The sequence below is a fragment of the Salvelinus alpinus genome, chromosome 1 (genome assembly GCF_045679555.1).
Source record: "Salvelinus alpinus chromosome 1, SLU_Salpinus.1, whole genome shotgun sequence".
NCBI classification, from domain to species: domain Eukaryota; kingdom Metazoa; phylum Chordata; class Actinopteri; order Salmoniformes; family Salmonidae; genus Salvelinus; species Salvelinus alpinus.
Window position 1 is genome coordinate 61,582,741 of NC_092086.1, and position 16,015 is coordinate 61,598,755.

Genomic DNA, 16,015 nt, shown 5'->3' on the forward strand with positions numbered 1-16,015 from the left:
GTAACTAGTCAGAAGAGTACATTGCTACAGTATAGAAAAACAGTAGTAAGCTCTGTCATCATGTAACGTGTGACCTGTCCCCGGCAAGAGCTGTCCCCTGCAATGTCCCACGATTAGAAAGTAGCAACTCTGTAGTTAAATTGATGATATTTCAGTAATCAAAAGCTGTATCAAATCGGATTTGCATGTAAAAATGTAGTCTCACCTTCACTCGTTTTATGACGTTTTATCAGTGATACAATTTCAACCACCGAATGAACCCCAAAAAAATGAACAGCCAAAAAACAAACAGCATAGGCTACCAAATTTGGGTGATTCTAAAATTACTACATAGACTAACATGACCACACCGCTGCGAGTGTTGCAAAATAAATGTACACATACATGTTATTCAATCATTGCCTCCACACTGCTTGCACACTTCAACGAGCAACATGCGCGCCCAGTCTAGTCAGCATGTTCGAGTAAAACAAGGGGTAATCTATGTATGTGTTGTAGTTGAAAGAACTGTACATTTAAAATGAATCGTTAAATATAGTTCAATAATTTTTTTTCCCCCCAGCAACACATTTCCCAAAATCTGGTCACGTTACTTCACATTCACGTGCATGTTGCATTATTTTGCAACCAACGGGAGCCAAAGTGCAAACTTGAAGAGGGAATTTATTGCAAAACTTTCCATGTGTATAATAACAAGTTATTGGAATGGAATACTTAGTCTAACGAAGGTACAGTACCGTGCCTTCGGTCAGCTCCCAATGACAGGCCTGTGAAGCTAAACTTGTCATATTACGCCATCTACTGGTTATTCAAAAACATAGCGCATGGTAGGTAGCCAGGTCAGAAGCACGCACTAATAAATAATATCAAAACGCAGATCAATAAATATTTTTTTATTTAGTAAATATTACACATTGTCTTACTGTAAAATCTTTATATTCAGATCATTTCATTTATGTACACATTTATTGGTGCAACTTATTCCACTAAAATTAAGTGTCACAGAGTAAGACACACAAAATGGAATATGCGAGAAAAAAAAACGACATAGGACTGACGACCAACATCTAAATCCTAATGTCACAGCTTGCAAGCTTGATTATCAGATCTACTGTGCTACAAAAAACAAAACAAAAAAATCCATCAGCCCTACAAAATGAGACCAGAAAGAAACAGCTATGTTTGGTCAGGCTGAGAGGGAGAACAAAGATGGGGCGACAAGGTGAACGGGGAGAGGTGACAAGATAGGTGAAAAGTAGGGAGAGAGATAGATGGAGAAAAGATAAACAAATGGAGGGAATTAAGAATCACATTTACTTCAACCACAGAGTGGGGGAAAATAAAATAAACACCAGACCAAAATGTACTTCGATTTTTTTCATTTAGTTTTTTAAAGGGGGTACGCACAGAGCAGTGGTAATAATCATGAGTGTTAAAACGATTTCACAACAGTAGAGTAGTGCAACAGCAGGGAATTCATTAATTGACGTTGGTGGTGGCAGCAGCGAACCACTCTCCACCGCCGCGGCAGTACTTCGTAAATTTATCCTTCAGGTGCTGTCTGTACTGGTCGCGGTTGTTGTAGAAGGACTTGTTGCTATCCACAAACAACTGGATCTCGTCCTGCGTGAGGCAGTTCTCTTCGTCTGAAGTCACTTCAGAGTCGGTCTGTTTTCAGTAGAAAATACAGTTAAATGGACCTTCCAAACACACACACACACACACACACACACACACACACACACACACACACACACACACACACACACACACACACACACACACACACACACACACACACACACACACACACACACTGAATAAATATTTTACATCCTACAGCACCACTCATATGGAACTCAAAACGAGTACAAATAATGACATCCAGCACTGAAGTGACTATCACAGCTTTTTTTAAATTTCACTGACCAGTAGTTCCATGAGACTGTTGGCTCTGGTGTTCCCCTGACCACACACGTTTGCCTCCAGATAATGACTCATGTTCTTTTGATGTTCTGCCCATGGTAACTGCAGTGCAATGCTAGAAAAGGTGTCACAGCACAACTTGGCACACATCTCTTTGGTTCTGCACACACGTGACGTTGTAGAAGTGTTTTGCCCTCTCCTGTACCCTTCCATCACACAACCCTCTGTTTTTCGACCCTTTGGAGAAAATAAATGTTTTATAGTTTCGTTTAATAGTTTCACCTGATTAGCAATGAATGACGTTCTAATCATAGCTCTGACTAGACTAACATAACATAAGAAAAAAATGTCAAGGGGAAAAGTCAATTTAAATGATAAGCTATACAAATGGAAAGATCTGAAAAAATCACATCCCTACTATGGTGAAATCAAACTAAATTCTCATCTCACCTGATCGTTACATAACAAGCCCTTGCTCTTTCTTTTCTTATTATTTTTCTTGCCCTTAGTGTTTTCTTCAGAGTTAGCCCAGCACTCCACACAGCTGTATACCCCGTCCACCTCGTCTTCATCACAGTGATTATGATGGTGACCACACAAGTAGTCTCCTTCAGATGACAACAAGACACAGCAGCAGTGAGAAAGGAGACCGGTGAGGAGTCAAAAAACATGACAGGCATCCTATCCAGATACACCACATTCTCTCTTACAAAAAAAGAAGACAAATGACAGCAACACCAGGCTTGGAAAAACACATCACTATTTGGACCACACACACAAAAAAAAATGGACCAACCTGCTTCCTCATGGTTGCAGATTCCCTCAGTGCAGGCGACGTCAGAGCCCTCCCGTGAGCCAGTCTCGCTGCCTTCCATGCTAGAAGAGTAGCCACAGTCACTCCCATTGCTGTGGGGTGACAAACCTGGGGAAAGGACAAGGAGAAAAATCCTTTAAATGAGCTCAACAAGTGCCTGAGGCTGGTCTAGCGGGCAATGCCGCCTACCCATATACAGATAACTGCCAGAATAAAGGAAACACCAACATAAAGTGTCTTAATAGGGTGTTGGGCCACCAGGAGCCAGAACAGCTTCAATACACTTCGGCACATTATCCACAAGTGTCAGGAGAAATTCCATAATTTGATGTTTTGTTGATGGTGGTGGAAAATGCCATCACGGGTGCCACTCCAGAATCTCCCATAAGCGTTCAATTGGGTAGATCGAGTGGAAGACTACGAAGCAAGCTACAGTAGATCAACTCAGGCTTTTATAAAGCTAGCCAGCTTCAGTTTCACATTCCATGTCATGCTTCAGCTGTACTACGACAGTGGATATTGCTTGTCCGCCTGCCGCTAACTCAAGCAGGCTTGAAACTGCGAGTGCATGTTGCACATGGCTAGTCCAACACTAAGTTCTTCATTGAGACTAGGCTGAAGCAAATTCGTGCCACATTTTCAATTGTGCTGGAATCAAAATGAAAGAAAAGTTATTTAGCAAATTCAGCAGTCTATGGTGTGAATAGGGCTGTTACGGTGACCATATTACCTCCACACTGGCAGTAACGAGTCATGACCGCAGTCAAATTCCACGTGACTTGATTCACGGAAAGTAGGTTTCTCCAAAACTGCACTCCGATGCTGCTGATGGTCATTAGTAGCCTACCAAACTTGCCAAAGGCCAGTCGCTAATGGCCTGGTACTAAACACTCTATAGTCCCTCTAATCACACTGACAAATGCAAATGTGATCGAAAATATAATTTAACACTTCACGAGAGCCCTTGCATTCAGAGTTTGAGTGAAAGATTGATCTTACCCAGGGTCAGGTATCTGGTCTTAGGTGATGGTTGGATATTGGTGGCAGCTTTACCTTTCTTGACTTTAGGAACGGTGCCGTCTGGGCAGCTGCAGGACATAGTGCTCTCGTTGCTGGTGACGACCACCTCCACACAGCCGACATGACCCTCCACCTCTGGGCTTCCACAGGCCTTGCAGCCTCTTCTCTCCACAGACTCTAATGAAGCCTGTATGGGGGAACATAGAAAATGACAGAACAGTATTATATTATTGTTAATGGGATGACCACAAAGGGGTGGCAGTAGGGCTGTCCCAGACAAAAACTATCTTGGTCGACCGAGTCGTCTGTTCTTTCGACTAATTGATTGGTCTATATTTTGTAACATGTATTTTTCCATATATAGACACACCCCATGTTTTAATAAAATCAACTATATGCAGGCTACTGAGTCTGATAATTTTTAATCACAGTGCTTAAAGGAATATTACTAGAGGGAGCCAGAGATTAATATAGCCTAATCAGAAAGAAAAAAAACCTGGGCCCAGATTCACAAAACCTTCTTAAAAGCAATTTCTTCTTTACTATAGACTTAAGAAAGTTAAGCAAAGTTGCTATTCCTCAAAATAGTTCTTAGACATTTTCTTGCGCTATTTCTTATGTTTCTCCTTAAGCAAAAAGTTAAGAAATTTGATTCTTGAAAATAAAGTTATTGGAAATGTTCTTAATTCCAAGATAGCTAAACCCTTTGTCTTAAACTCAGGGCAGTGAGAAAAAAAGTTCATGAAAGCAAATTAACATGTTTAATTCACTCAAACTTCTGAAAGTTTCAGTATTGATTATTTTAAATCCAAGAACATGTTTTAGAACAGTAATCTCAGTAAAAAAATATGCTAACATGATTGCCAGTGCTAGCGAACTAAAACAGTTGCCTAGCAACAAACATCTTAACATTTATAAGATGATATTTGAGAAGTTCGTAAGAAAATCATTAAATCTTAAGACATTGTTGGGGAATTGAACTTACTATGTTATGAACTTCCTATTTTTGTTTTCTTAATCTTACATTTTTGCGCAAGAAGTGTTTTGTGAATCTGTGCCCTGTTCCCAACCCTCCTCCCCACTGCTGCTGGCCTTCTGCCTTTATGCTTCAGAAGTGTCTGGTAATAGGCTACACCCGAGGTCGGCAACCTTTTCCATTTGGAGTGCCAATTTATCGTACCATTTCTACTGATTTGCATGCCAGTTATGTTTTTCATGTGCACATTTTTGTGGAACAGTTTAATTTAATATGTATAATCAAGTCATCATATCTCAAAGTCAATGTCATGTGCAGGTAGAAAATATTGTATAAAAATCACATTGGCTACGCATGGCCTGTCTGCAAGGAACTTGAACATTTTTATCAACTATAAACTTGGTCCTGCAAATTTACAACATAGTATAAAATATTCTGGGCCCGAAGTTTCCAGTGCCAGTGAGCTCCTGACAGACACAGCTGTAGGCTATTTGCGCAAGGGATAAGAAGTAATTAGGTAGGACTATTTCATGACGTTTCCACCCAGATTAGAGCACAACTTTTTTTCCCCCTTTCATAATGGGTGATTATGAAAAGGAGAGAGCTGGAAAGATTTTTCAAATAGGCTACGTTGAAGAACTAAAAACAGAACACTCAAAACATGAGCACAATGGCAGCTCTTCCTTTAAAGAACTCCAGGCCTCAAGAGGGCAGATACCCCAAAAACACGGGTGGAAGTAAAAAATTTAGCCAGGATTTCTGGAGGGACTACTTTTACATGCGCACCTGGCAGATAAGCATGGGTATAAAATGTTTGGGCTTAGCTTTGCTTGGGTCCTCAACATACAAACAGCTCATTGTTCAACCCTAAAGACGCAACTGGTATGTAATGTTTGGAATTATTTATTATGTTGCATCCAGTGCTTAGCACAATTTACATGTTTAACTCTGGTAGGAGTGGTGACTTTTTTGTGTGGATATTTTCTGACTGCAGAAGTAATTGCTTGAAGTGCTAGATTAAATTGTTTAAACGTTTACTTTATTCAAAGCCATGCTTTGTTGCTGTGTCATGCATTGTTTATTGTTTAAAATAATGCATGTTTATTCTCTGTTTAAGGTTATCAACCTATTCCTCTGTCATTCAACTACTCTATTCAACAAATCAACTGTTTCAACATATTCAACAAATGGCATCAACCATAATAAAACACTAAAAAGGAATTGAGTTGTCCCTTTGCATCCTTCACGTGTTATAGAACGTGAAGGATGCAAAGGGAAAATAGAAATAGAATGCTTTAGTAATCTGGCAATAACATGATTAGCTTGATAATGAAGAGCCTGGATAAGGTTAACCACAATGTGGAACAAGTATGCCAGACAAGGGCATGTGGGGACAGTTTCCTAGAACAGACTCACTGGTATTTCCCTGTTGTCATACTGCCTTAGTATTCCTGTCGTGTGTAAGAGTGGAGAAAAAGATTACCTCATCCAGGCTCTTCTCTTTGCCGTCGGACATGTTGAAGCCGCACTTGTTTTTTCGTCTGTTCTTCTTCTTCTGCCTCTTCTTCTCCTGCTTCAGCTCCTTGGCCCTCTCCTCCTCCGACAGCTCTTCACACAGCTGCTCCAGACGACTGATGCCTTGCACCTTCTCCACCGCCATCTGGGGAAATGGGTGTTAACAGGTTGTTATAGTAAAAATTATTCGGCTAAATAAAAGGTTTAATGTTGACTCAATACATATAGCGCCTTCAGAAAGTATTCATACCACTTATTCAACATTATGTTGCGTTAAACTGAATTCAAAAATAGATTAAATACACACAATACCCCACAATGACAAAATGAAAACATGTTAAGAAATTTTTGCAAATTTATTGGCAATGGATTTTTTTTAGTATTCACACCCTTGAATCAATATATGTTAGTCACAGTTGGCAGCAATTACTGCTGTGAGTATCTGGTTAAGTCTAAGAGCTTTGTACACCTGGATTGTACAATATTAGGCAATTATTATTTTCAGAATTCTTCAAGTTCTGTCAAATTGGATGTTTATGATTCCTAGACAATCATTTAAGCAGATTTAAGTCAAAACTCGGCCAGTCAAACATTTACTGTATTCTTAGGTAAGTAATTACAGTGAAGATTTGGCATTGTGTTTGGGGTTATTGTCCTGCTGAAAGGTGAATTAATCTCCCAGTGTCTGGTGGAAAGCAGACTGAACCGGGTTTTCCTCTAAGATTTTGCCTGTGCTTAACTCCATTCCTTTTCTTTTTATCCTGAAAAACTCCCCAGTCCTTAATGATTACAAGCATAACCATAACATGCTGCAGCCACCACTATGCTTGAAAATATGGAAAGTGGGACTCAGTAAAGTGTTGTATTGGATTTGCCCCAAACATAACACTTTGCATTCAGGACAAAAGGTTTGTTGCTTTGTCACATGTTTTGCAGTATTACTTGAGTGTCTTGTTGAAAACAGGATGCATGTTTTGGAATTTAAAAAAATTATATTTTAACTTTATTCTGTACATGCTTACTTTACTCTGTAAATTAGGTTAGTATTCTGGAGTAACTAAACACAGCAAAAAAATAAACATCCTCTCACTGTCAACTGTTTATTTTCAGCAAAGTTCACGTGTAAATATTTGTATGAACAAAAGATTCAACAGACAAACTGTACAAGCTCCACAGACATGTGACTAACAGAAATTGAATAATGTGTCCCTGAACAAAGGGGCGGATCAAAATAATAAAAAGTAACAGTCAATGCAGCTGGTTGCCACACCAGATACTAAGTACTGCAGTGCATCTCCTCCTCGTGGACTGCACCAGATTTGCCAGTTCTTGCTGTGAGATGTTACCCCGCTCTTCCACCAACACACCTGCAAGTTCCCGGACATTTCTGGGGGGGGAATGGCCCTAGACCTCACCCTCCGATCCAACAGGTCCCAGACGTGCTCAATGGGATTGAGATCTGGGCTCTTCGCTGGCCATGCAAGTTCACTGACATTGACATTCCTGTCTTGCAGGAAATCACACACAGAACGAGCAGTATGGCATTGTCATGCTGGAGGGTCATGTCAGGATGAACCTGCAGGAAGGGTACCACATGAGGGTGGAGGATGTCTTCCCTGTAACGCACAGCGTCGAGATTGCCTGCAATGACAAGCTCAGTTAGATGATGCTGTGACACACCGCCCCAGACCATGACAGACCCTCCACCTCCAAAATCGATCCTGCTCCAGAGTACAGGCCCTGGTGTAACGCTAATTCCTTCAACGATAAACGCGAATCCGACCATCACCCCTGGTGAGACGAAACCACAACTCGTCAGTGAAGAGCACTTTTTGCCAGTCCTGTCTGGTCCAGTGATGGTGGGTTTGTGCCCATAGGCGACGTTGCCAGTGATGTCTGGTGAGGACCTGCCTTACAACAGGCCTACAAGCCCTCAGTCCAGCCTCTCTCAGCCTATTGCGGAGAGTCTGAGCACTGATGGAGGGATTGTGTGTTTCTGGTGTAACTCAGGCAGTTGTTGCCATCCTGTACCTGTCCCGCAGGTGTGATGTCCGGATGTACCGATCCTGTGCAGGTGTTACACGTGGTCTGCCACTGCGAGGACAACCAGCTGTCTGTCCCGTCTCTCTGTAGCGCTGTCTTAGGCGTCTCACAGTAGTCATTGCAATTTATTGCCCTGGCCACATCTGCAGTCCTCATGCATCCTTGCAGCATGCCTAAGGCACGTTCAAGCAGATGAGCAGGGACCCTGGGCATCTTTCTTTGTGTTTTTCAGAGTCTGTAGAAAGGCCTCTTTAGTGTCCTAAGTGTTCTTAACTGTGACGTTAATTGCCTACCGTCTGTAAGCTGTTAGTGTTTAACGACCGTTCCACAGGTGCATGTTCATAAATTGTTTATGGTTCATTGAACATGCATGGGAAACAGTGTTTAAACCCTTTACAATGAAGGTCTGTGAAGTTATTTCGATTTTTACGAATTCTCTTTGAAAGACAGGGTCCTGAAAAAGGGACGTTTCTTTTTTTGCTGAGTTTACAATGTTGAGCCATCCTCATTTCTCCTTATCACAGCAATTCAATTCTAACTAGTTTTAAAAATCACCATTGGCCTCATTGTGAAATCCCTGAGCTGTTTCCTTCCTCTCCGGCAACGGAGTAAGGAAGGATGCCTGTATCTTTGTAGTGACTGGGTGTATTGATATACCATCCAGTGTAATTAAGAACTTTACCATGCTTAACCTCTATCGCTTCTCTCTCCCGGATCCGGGATCCTCCTCATCAAAAAAGCTGACTAGCATAGCGCGACAGGGATATCATATAATTTCATGAAATCACAAGTCCAATACAGCAAATGAAAGATAAACATCTTGTGAATCCAGCCATCATTTCCGATTTTTAAAATGTTTTACAGCGAAAACACAATATATTTATATTAGCTCACCACAATAGCCAAACACACAACACCATTTATTCACCGCCAACATAGCTTTCACAAAACCCAGAAATAGAGATAAAATTAATCACTAACCTTTGGACAACTTCATCAGATGACAGTCTTATAACATGTTATACAATACATTTATGTTTTGTTCAAAAATGTGCATATTTAGAGCTACAAATCGTGGTTTTACATTGTGAATACGTAGCCACAATGCACCAAAATGTCCGGAGATATTTTGGACAGTCACCTAATCTAAACTTTACTTAAAAAATACATGTTGTACAGCAAATGAAAGATACACTGGTTCTTAATGCAACCGCTGTGTTAGATTTTTTTAAATATCTTTAGTACAACATACAGCATGCAATATTGTGAGACAGCGCCCTACAATTCTCCGTCTTGTTGGAACCAACATAAAACACAAAAATACGAAATAACAAATATTCTCTTACTTTTGATGATCTTCCATCAGAATGTTGTGCAAGGAGTCCTAGTTCCAGAATAAATCGTTGTTTGGTTTTAGAATGTCCATTTCTTCTGTCGTATTAGCAACTTTGGCTAGCCATGTGGAGGGCACATGTCCAAGAAATCGTTGCGCCTGGAACGAAAAATTCCAAAAGTCCCAATAAACGTCGAATAGACTGGTCAAACTCGGTTGAAAATCCTACTTTATGATGTTTTTCTCATATGTATCCAATAAAATCAGAGCCGGAGCATTTCGTCGTGTATACGTAACGCATTTCAGAAGACAATGTGGAGTTCCCCTGTGCGCAGTTGAAAACTGACAAAAGAGCGGATCTGTCACTGCAAAAGCGCTCATTCGGCCTCACATCAAGCTAGACACCCCATTCAACCTTCTACTGCCTGTTGACATCTAGTGGAAGGCGTATGAAGTGCAAACAGATCCATAAATATAAGCCAGTTGAATAGGCAGGCCCTGACACAGAGCCCCATTTTCAGAATTTTCACTTCCTGTTTGGAAGTTTGCTGCCAAATGAGTTCTGTTTCTCACAGATATAATTCAAACAGTTTTAGAAACTTCAGAGTGTTTTCTATCCAATAGTAATAATAATATGCATATTGTATGATCTAGAACAGAGTACGAGGCCGTTTAATTTGGGCACGATATTTTCCCAAAGTGAAAACAGCGCCCCCTATTTAGAAGTTAAGGAGATATTCAATGTGAGAAGAAAAAAAAACACATCTACCCCAAACAAAAATATGAAAACAAAATTTCTAAGATTTTACTGTTCAAATCAAATTTGATTAGTCACATGCATGCGTATACAACAGGTGAAATGCATACTTATGAGCCCGTTACAGTTAATTTAAGGAAATCAGTCAATTTAAATTAATTATACCCTAATCTATGGATTTCACATGACTGGAAAACAGATATGCATTTGTTGGTCACAGATATCTTTAAAAATAAAAGTATATTTAAACCAGCCGACGACTATTTGCCTCATGCTGTGCGACATCTCCGCTTAGAGTTGATCAGACGGTTTATTGTGGACTATGGAATGCTGTCCCACTCCTCTTCAATGGCTGTGTGAAGTTGCTGGATATTGGCGGGAACTGGAACACGCTGTCGTACACATTGACAGGTGATATGTCTGGTGACTATGCAGGCCATGGAAGAACTGTGACATTTTCAGCTTCCAGGAATTGTGTGCAGGTCCTTGCAACATGGGGCTGTGCATTATCATGCTGAAACATGATGGCGGCGGATTAATGGCATGACAATGGGCCTCCAGGATCTCTTCATGGTATCCCTGTGCATTCAAATTGCCATCGATAAAATGTAATTGTGTTCGTTGTCCATAGCTTATAACTGCCCATACCATAACCCCACCGCCACCATGAGTCACTCTGTTCACAATGTTGACATCAGCATACCGGTCACAAACACAATGACATACACACTGTCTGCCATCTGTCCAGCACAGTTGAAACCAGGATCCATCCATGAAGAGTACACTTATCCAGTGTACCAGTGGCTATCGAAGGTGAGCATTTTCCCACTGAAGTCGGTTACAATGTCGAACTGCAAGTCAGGTCAAGACCCTGGTGAGGACGAGGGGCACACAGATGAGCTTCTCCGAGTTGGTTTCTGACAGTTTGTGCAGAAATTCCTTAGTTGTGCAAACCCACAGTTTCATCAGCTGTCCGGGTGGCTGGTCTCAGACGTTCCAGCATGTGAAAAAGCCAGATGTGGATGTCCTGGGCTGGCGTGGTCCACGTGGTCGGGGGTTGTGAGGCCGGTTGGACCTACTGCCAAATTTTCTAAAACAACGTTAGAGGCGGCTGGTAGCGAAATGAAGATAATTTTATCTGGCAACAGCTCTAGTGGACATTCCTGCAGTCAGCATGGCCTTTTATTGTGCCCAGCACAAGGTGCAGCTGTGTAATGATCATGCTGTTTAATCAGCTTCTTGATATGCCACAACAGGTGGATGGATTAACTTGGCAAAGGAGAAATGCTCACTTACAGGGACGTAAACAAACTTGTTAACATTTGAGAAATAAGCTTTTTGTACATATAGAACATTTCTTGGATCTTTCATTTCAGCTCATGAAACATGGGACCAACACTTCATATATGTTGCATTTATATTTTTGTTCAGTATAGCAATAGGTGCTATTCTTTGCGAGGCATGGGAAAACCTCCCTCGTCATGGTGGTTGAATCTGTATTTGAAATTTCACTGCTTGACTGAGGGACCTTACAGGTAATTGCATGTGCGGTACAGAAATGAGGTAATCATTTTTTTTTTTTAATCATGTTAAACACTATTGCACACAGATTGAGTCCATGCAACTTATTATATGACTTAAGCAAATCTATACTCCTGAATTTATTTTGGCTTGCCATAACAAAGGGGTTGAATACTTATTTACTCAAGATTGACATTTAAACTTCATTTATTAATTAGTTAAACTTTCAAAATACATAATTCCACTGACATTATGGGGTATTGCATGTAGGCCAGTGACAAATCTAAATTTGATACATTTTAAACCTGGTCTGTAACACAACCAAATGTGGAAAAAGACAATAGGTGTGAATATTTAAGGCACTGTACATGAGTCATGTGTCTGATGGAAACACAACACAAAATACAGCTCCGAACTGCTGACAATGGATTTTAAAGAAATGATTCAAGCTCTAAAAGATTTTAGAATGTGGCCAATTATTTCAGCTCCGGTACCATTGTTGGGCCGCGGGTGTGAAAGATTCAGCTGGCTAATGGCATTACACACCTGGCTAAAAGATTACTGTAGTTCTGTTGGCGTAACTTTCATAGATAACTTTGACACCTTCTGGAAACACAAGATGCTCTACAGGATTGACGGAGTCCATCCAAATCAGCTCCTGGACTCAAGCCCAGCTCAGATAATCCTTACCATCGTGTCACCGAGTTGTTGTAATTCTGCAGCATATGTACATTATCCCGGGGTTGTTGGCAGTCACAATGCAAGTAACCTTATTTATGTCCCTCTAACTCCCCCGAATGCCTCTGTCGAGCATGCCTGGGAGCTATTCTCACTATCAGTATAAGCAATTTGGCAGTACGTCCAGAAAATTGTTTTGAGAACCGAAAAGGGTGTCTCAGTTTCAAGGTCTCAGCTTGGAGAGAATTAGTCTTGTAAGGTATTGGTCAGTCACATGCATGAACCTAACGTTAATGATGAATATTGAATAAGCTAAATCATGAAAACATAAACTTGTCTGTGAGGAGCTCTGCTGCTTACACAGACATGTACTACTTGGTGCATTAAGTTTGTTGGAACCTCTCCAGCATGCTGATAATAAAGAATGATTCATTTAAGATTGACTTCGGTGTCCTTGGTGGTAATTTCCATGACAAAAGCTCGGGAGCAACGAAAATGCAATAGTCATGCAAAAAAATGCAAAAGAAACATAAGACTTTATGATACCCAAGAATAGTAAAGCCCACTTTACTGGCTCAAATAGCTGACCAATCAGCCTGATACCAACCCATAGTAAACTTCTGGAAAAAATAGTTTGACCAGATACAATGCTATTTCACAGTAAACAAATTGACAGACTTTCAGCACGCTTATAGGGAAGGACATTCAACATGCACAGCACTTACACAAATTACTTAGATTGGCTGAGAGAAATAGATGATTGTGGGGGCTGCCTTGTTAGACTTCAGTGTGGCTTTCGACCAGTCTGTTATGGCTTTACACCCCCTGCTATATTGTGGATAAAGAGTTAACTGTTTAACAGAACAGAGGGTGTTCTTTTATGGAAGCCTCTCCAACATAATCCAGGTAGAAGCAGGAATTTCACAGGGCAGCTATCTAGGCCCCTTACTTTTTTCAATCTTTATTAATGACATGGCTGAGTAAAGCCAGCATGTATATGTATGTGAATGACAACACTTCAGATACAATTACTGCAACATTTAACAAAGAGCTGAAGTCAGTTTCAGAATGGGTGGCACTGAATAAATTTGTCCTAATAAATTTCAAAAATAAAATAGGGACAAAATCCTTCACTAAACCTCAACTAAATCTTGTAATGAATAATGTGGAAATTGAGCAAGTTGAGATGACTAAACTGCTTGGAGTAACCCTGGATTTTAAACTGTCATGGTCAAAACATGTTGATGCAACAGTAGCTAAGATGGGGAGAAGTCTGTCTAGAATAAAGTGATGCTCTGCCTTCTTAACAACAAGGCAGGTCCTACAGGCCCTAGTTTTGTTGCACCTGGACTACTGTCCAGTCGTGGGGTCAGGTGCCACAAAGATGGAGTTAGGAAAATTACAATTGGCTCAGAACAGGACAGCACGGCTGGCCCTTAAATGTACATGGAGAGCTAACATTAATATGCATGTCAATCTCACATGGCTCAAATTAGAGGACAGATTGACTTCATCACTACTTGTTTTTGTAAGTATTGACATGCTGAAGGCACGAGCTGTCTGTTTAACTTCTTATGGCTGAAGGGGCAGTATTGAGTAGCTTGGATGAAAGATGCACAGAGGTGCCCATATTAAACTGCCTGCTCCTCAGTCCCAGTTGCTAACATATGCATATTATTATTCATATTGGATAGAAAACACTCCGAAGTTTCTAAAACTGTTTGAATGATGTCTGTGAGTATAACAGAACGCATATGGCAGGCAAAAACCTGAGAAAAATCCAAACAGGAAGTGGGAATTATGAGGCTGGTCGATTTTCAACCAAGATCCTATTGAAATCACAGCCCGATATGGATGAGTTTGCACTTCCTACGGCTTCCACTAGATGTCAACAGTCTGTAGAACTTTGTCTGATGCCTCTACTGTGAAGGGGGGCCGAATGAGAGTGGATTTAGTCAGGTCTGCCATGAGCTGACCATGCTCTAACCATGAGCGTTCACATGAGGGAGCTCTGTTCCATCACTCATCTGAAGTCAATGTAATTCTCCGGTTGGAACGTTATTCAAGATTTATGTTAAAAACATTCTAAATATTGATTCAATACATCGTTTGACATGTTTCTACTGACTGTTACGGACCTTTTGGACATTTCGTCAGCTTTTAGTGAACGCGCTTCGTGACTTTGGATTTGTTTACCAAACGCGCTAACAAAAGTAGCTATTTGGACATAAATGATGGACATGAAAAAAACTAACATTTCTTGTGGGAGTCCTGGGAGTGCATTCCGACGAAGATCAGCAAAGGTAAGTGAAGATTTATAATGCTTTTTATGAGTTTTGTTGACTGCACAATTTGGCGGGTAACTGTGGCTTGCTTTTGTGGCTGAACGCTGTTTTCAGATTATTGAATATTGTGTTTTGCCGTAAAGCTTTTTGAAATCTGACACAGCGGTTGCATTAAGAACAAGTGTATCTTTAATTCTATGTAAAACATGTATCTTTCATCAAAGTTTATGATGAGTATTTATGTTATTTGACATGGCTCTCTGCAATTTCTCCAGATATTTTGGAGGCATTTCTGAACATGGCACCAATGTAAACTGAGGTTTTTGTATATAAATATTAACTTTATCGAACAAAACATATGTATTGTGTAACATGAAGTCCTATGAGTGTCATCTGATGAAGATCAAAGGTTAGTGATTCATTTTCTATCTATTTCTGCTTTTGTGACTCCTGTCTTTGGCTGGAAAAATCAGTTTGTCTGTGATTTTGCGGTGACCTAACATAATCGTTTGTGGTGCTTTCGCTGAAAAGCCTATTTGAAATCGGACACTTTGGTGGGATTAACAACAAGATTACCTTTAAAATGGTATGAGATACATGTATGTTTGAGAAACTTTAATTATGAGATTTCTGTTTGAATTTGGCGCCCTGCACTTTCACTGGCTGTTGTCATATCGATCCCGTTACCGGGATTTCAGCCATAAGAAGTTTTAAACTACTATCGGACACCCACGCATATCCCACAAGAAGACTCTTCACAATCCCAAAGTTCAGAAGAGACTATGGGAGGCACACATTACTACTTAGAGCAATGACTACAAGGAACTCTATATTCCACATCAGGTAACTGATGCAAGCAGTAGAATCAGAAGTATTTTTTTACTGATAAAAATACACCTTATGGAAGAGCGGGACCTGTGAAGAGATATACACAACACACGTACACATAGATTTTGTATTGTAGATATGTGGTAGTAGAGTAGTGGCCTGAGGGCACACACTTCATGTTGTGAAAAGTTATGAAATATAATATTTATTGTATATAACTGCCTTAATGTTGCTGGACCCCAGGTAGAGAAGGCAGCAGCTAATGGGGATCCTTAAAAAATACAAATACATCACTTCCATCAACAAATGTCTGATACAT

At 40.4% G+C, this 16,015-nt stretch overlaps 1 protein-coding gene and 1 long non-coding RNA gene across 4 annotated transcripts in view; one reads left to right on the forward strand and one right to left on the reverse strand.

The window, feature by feature from the left end:
* Window positions 1-878: 878 nt before the first annotated feature.
* Window positions 879-16,015, reverse strand: part of LOC139582694 (gametogenetin-binding protein 2-like) — a 34,644-nt gene continuing 19,507 nt past the window's right edge. For all 3 annotated transcript variants that reach the window (XM_071412937.1, XM_071412946.1, XM_071412929.1), the window contains 6 exons: window positions 6,220-6,396; window positions 3,794-3,947; window positions 2,723-2,848; window positions 2,377-2,534; window positions 1,930-2,163; window positions 879-1,668 (listed from right to left, as the gene is read on the reverse strand). In XM_071412937.1, coding sequence (XP_071269038.1) covers window positions 1,480-1,668; window positions 1,930-2,163; window positions 2,377-2,534; window positions 2,723-2,848; window positions 3,794-3,947; window positions 6,220-6,396 — 1,038 coding nt within the window. In that variant the 3' untranslated portion in view covers window positions 879-1,479. The remainder of the gene's footprint in view (window positions 1,669-1,929; window positions 2,164-2,376; window positions 2,535-2,722; window positions 2,849-3,793; window positions 3,948-6,219; window positions 6,397-16,015) is intronic.
* On the forward strand, window positions 6,328-9,901 carry LOC139582707 (uncharacterized). Its single transcript, XR_011676406.1, has 2 exons — window positions 6,328-6,418; window positions 7,766-9,901. It is a non-coding gene; the product is annotated as an uncharacterized lncRNA (long non-coding RNA).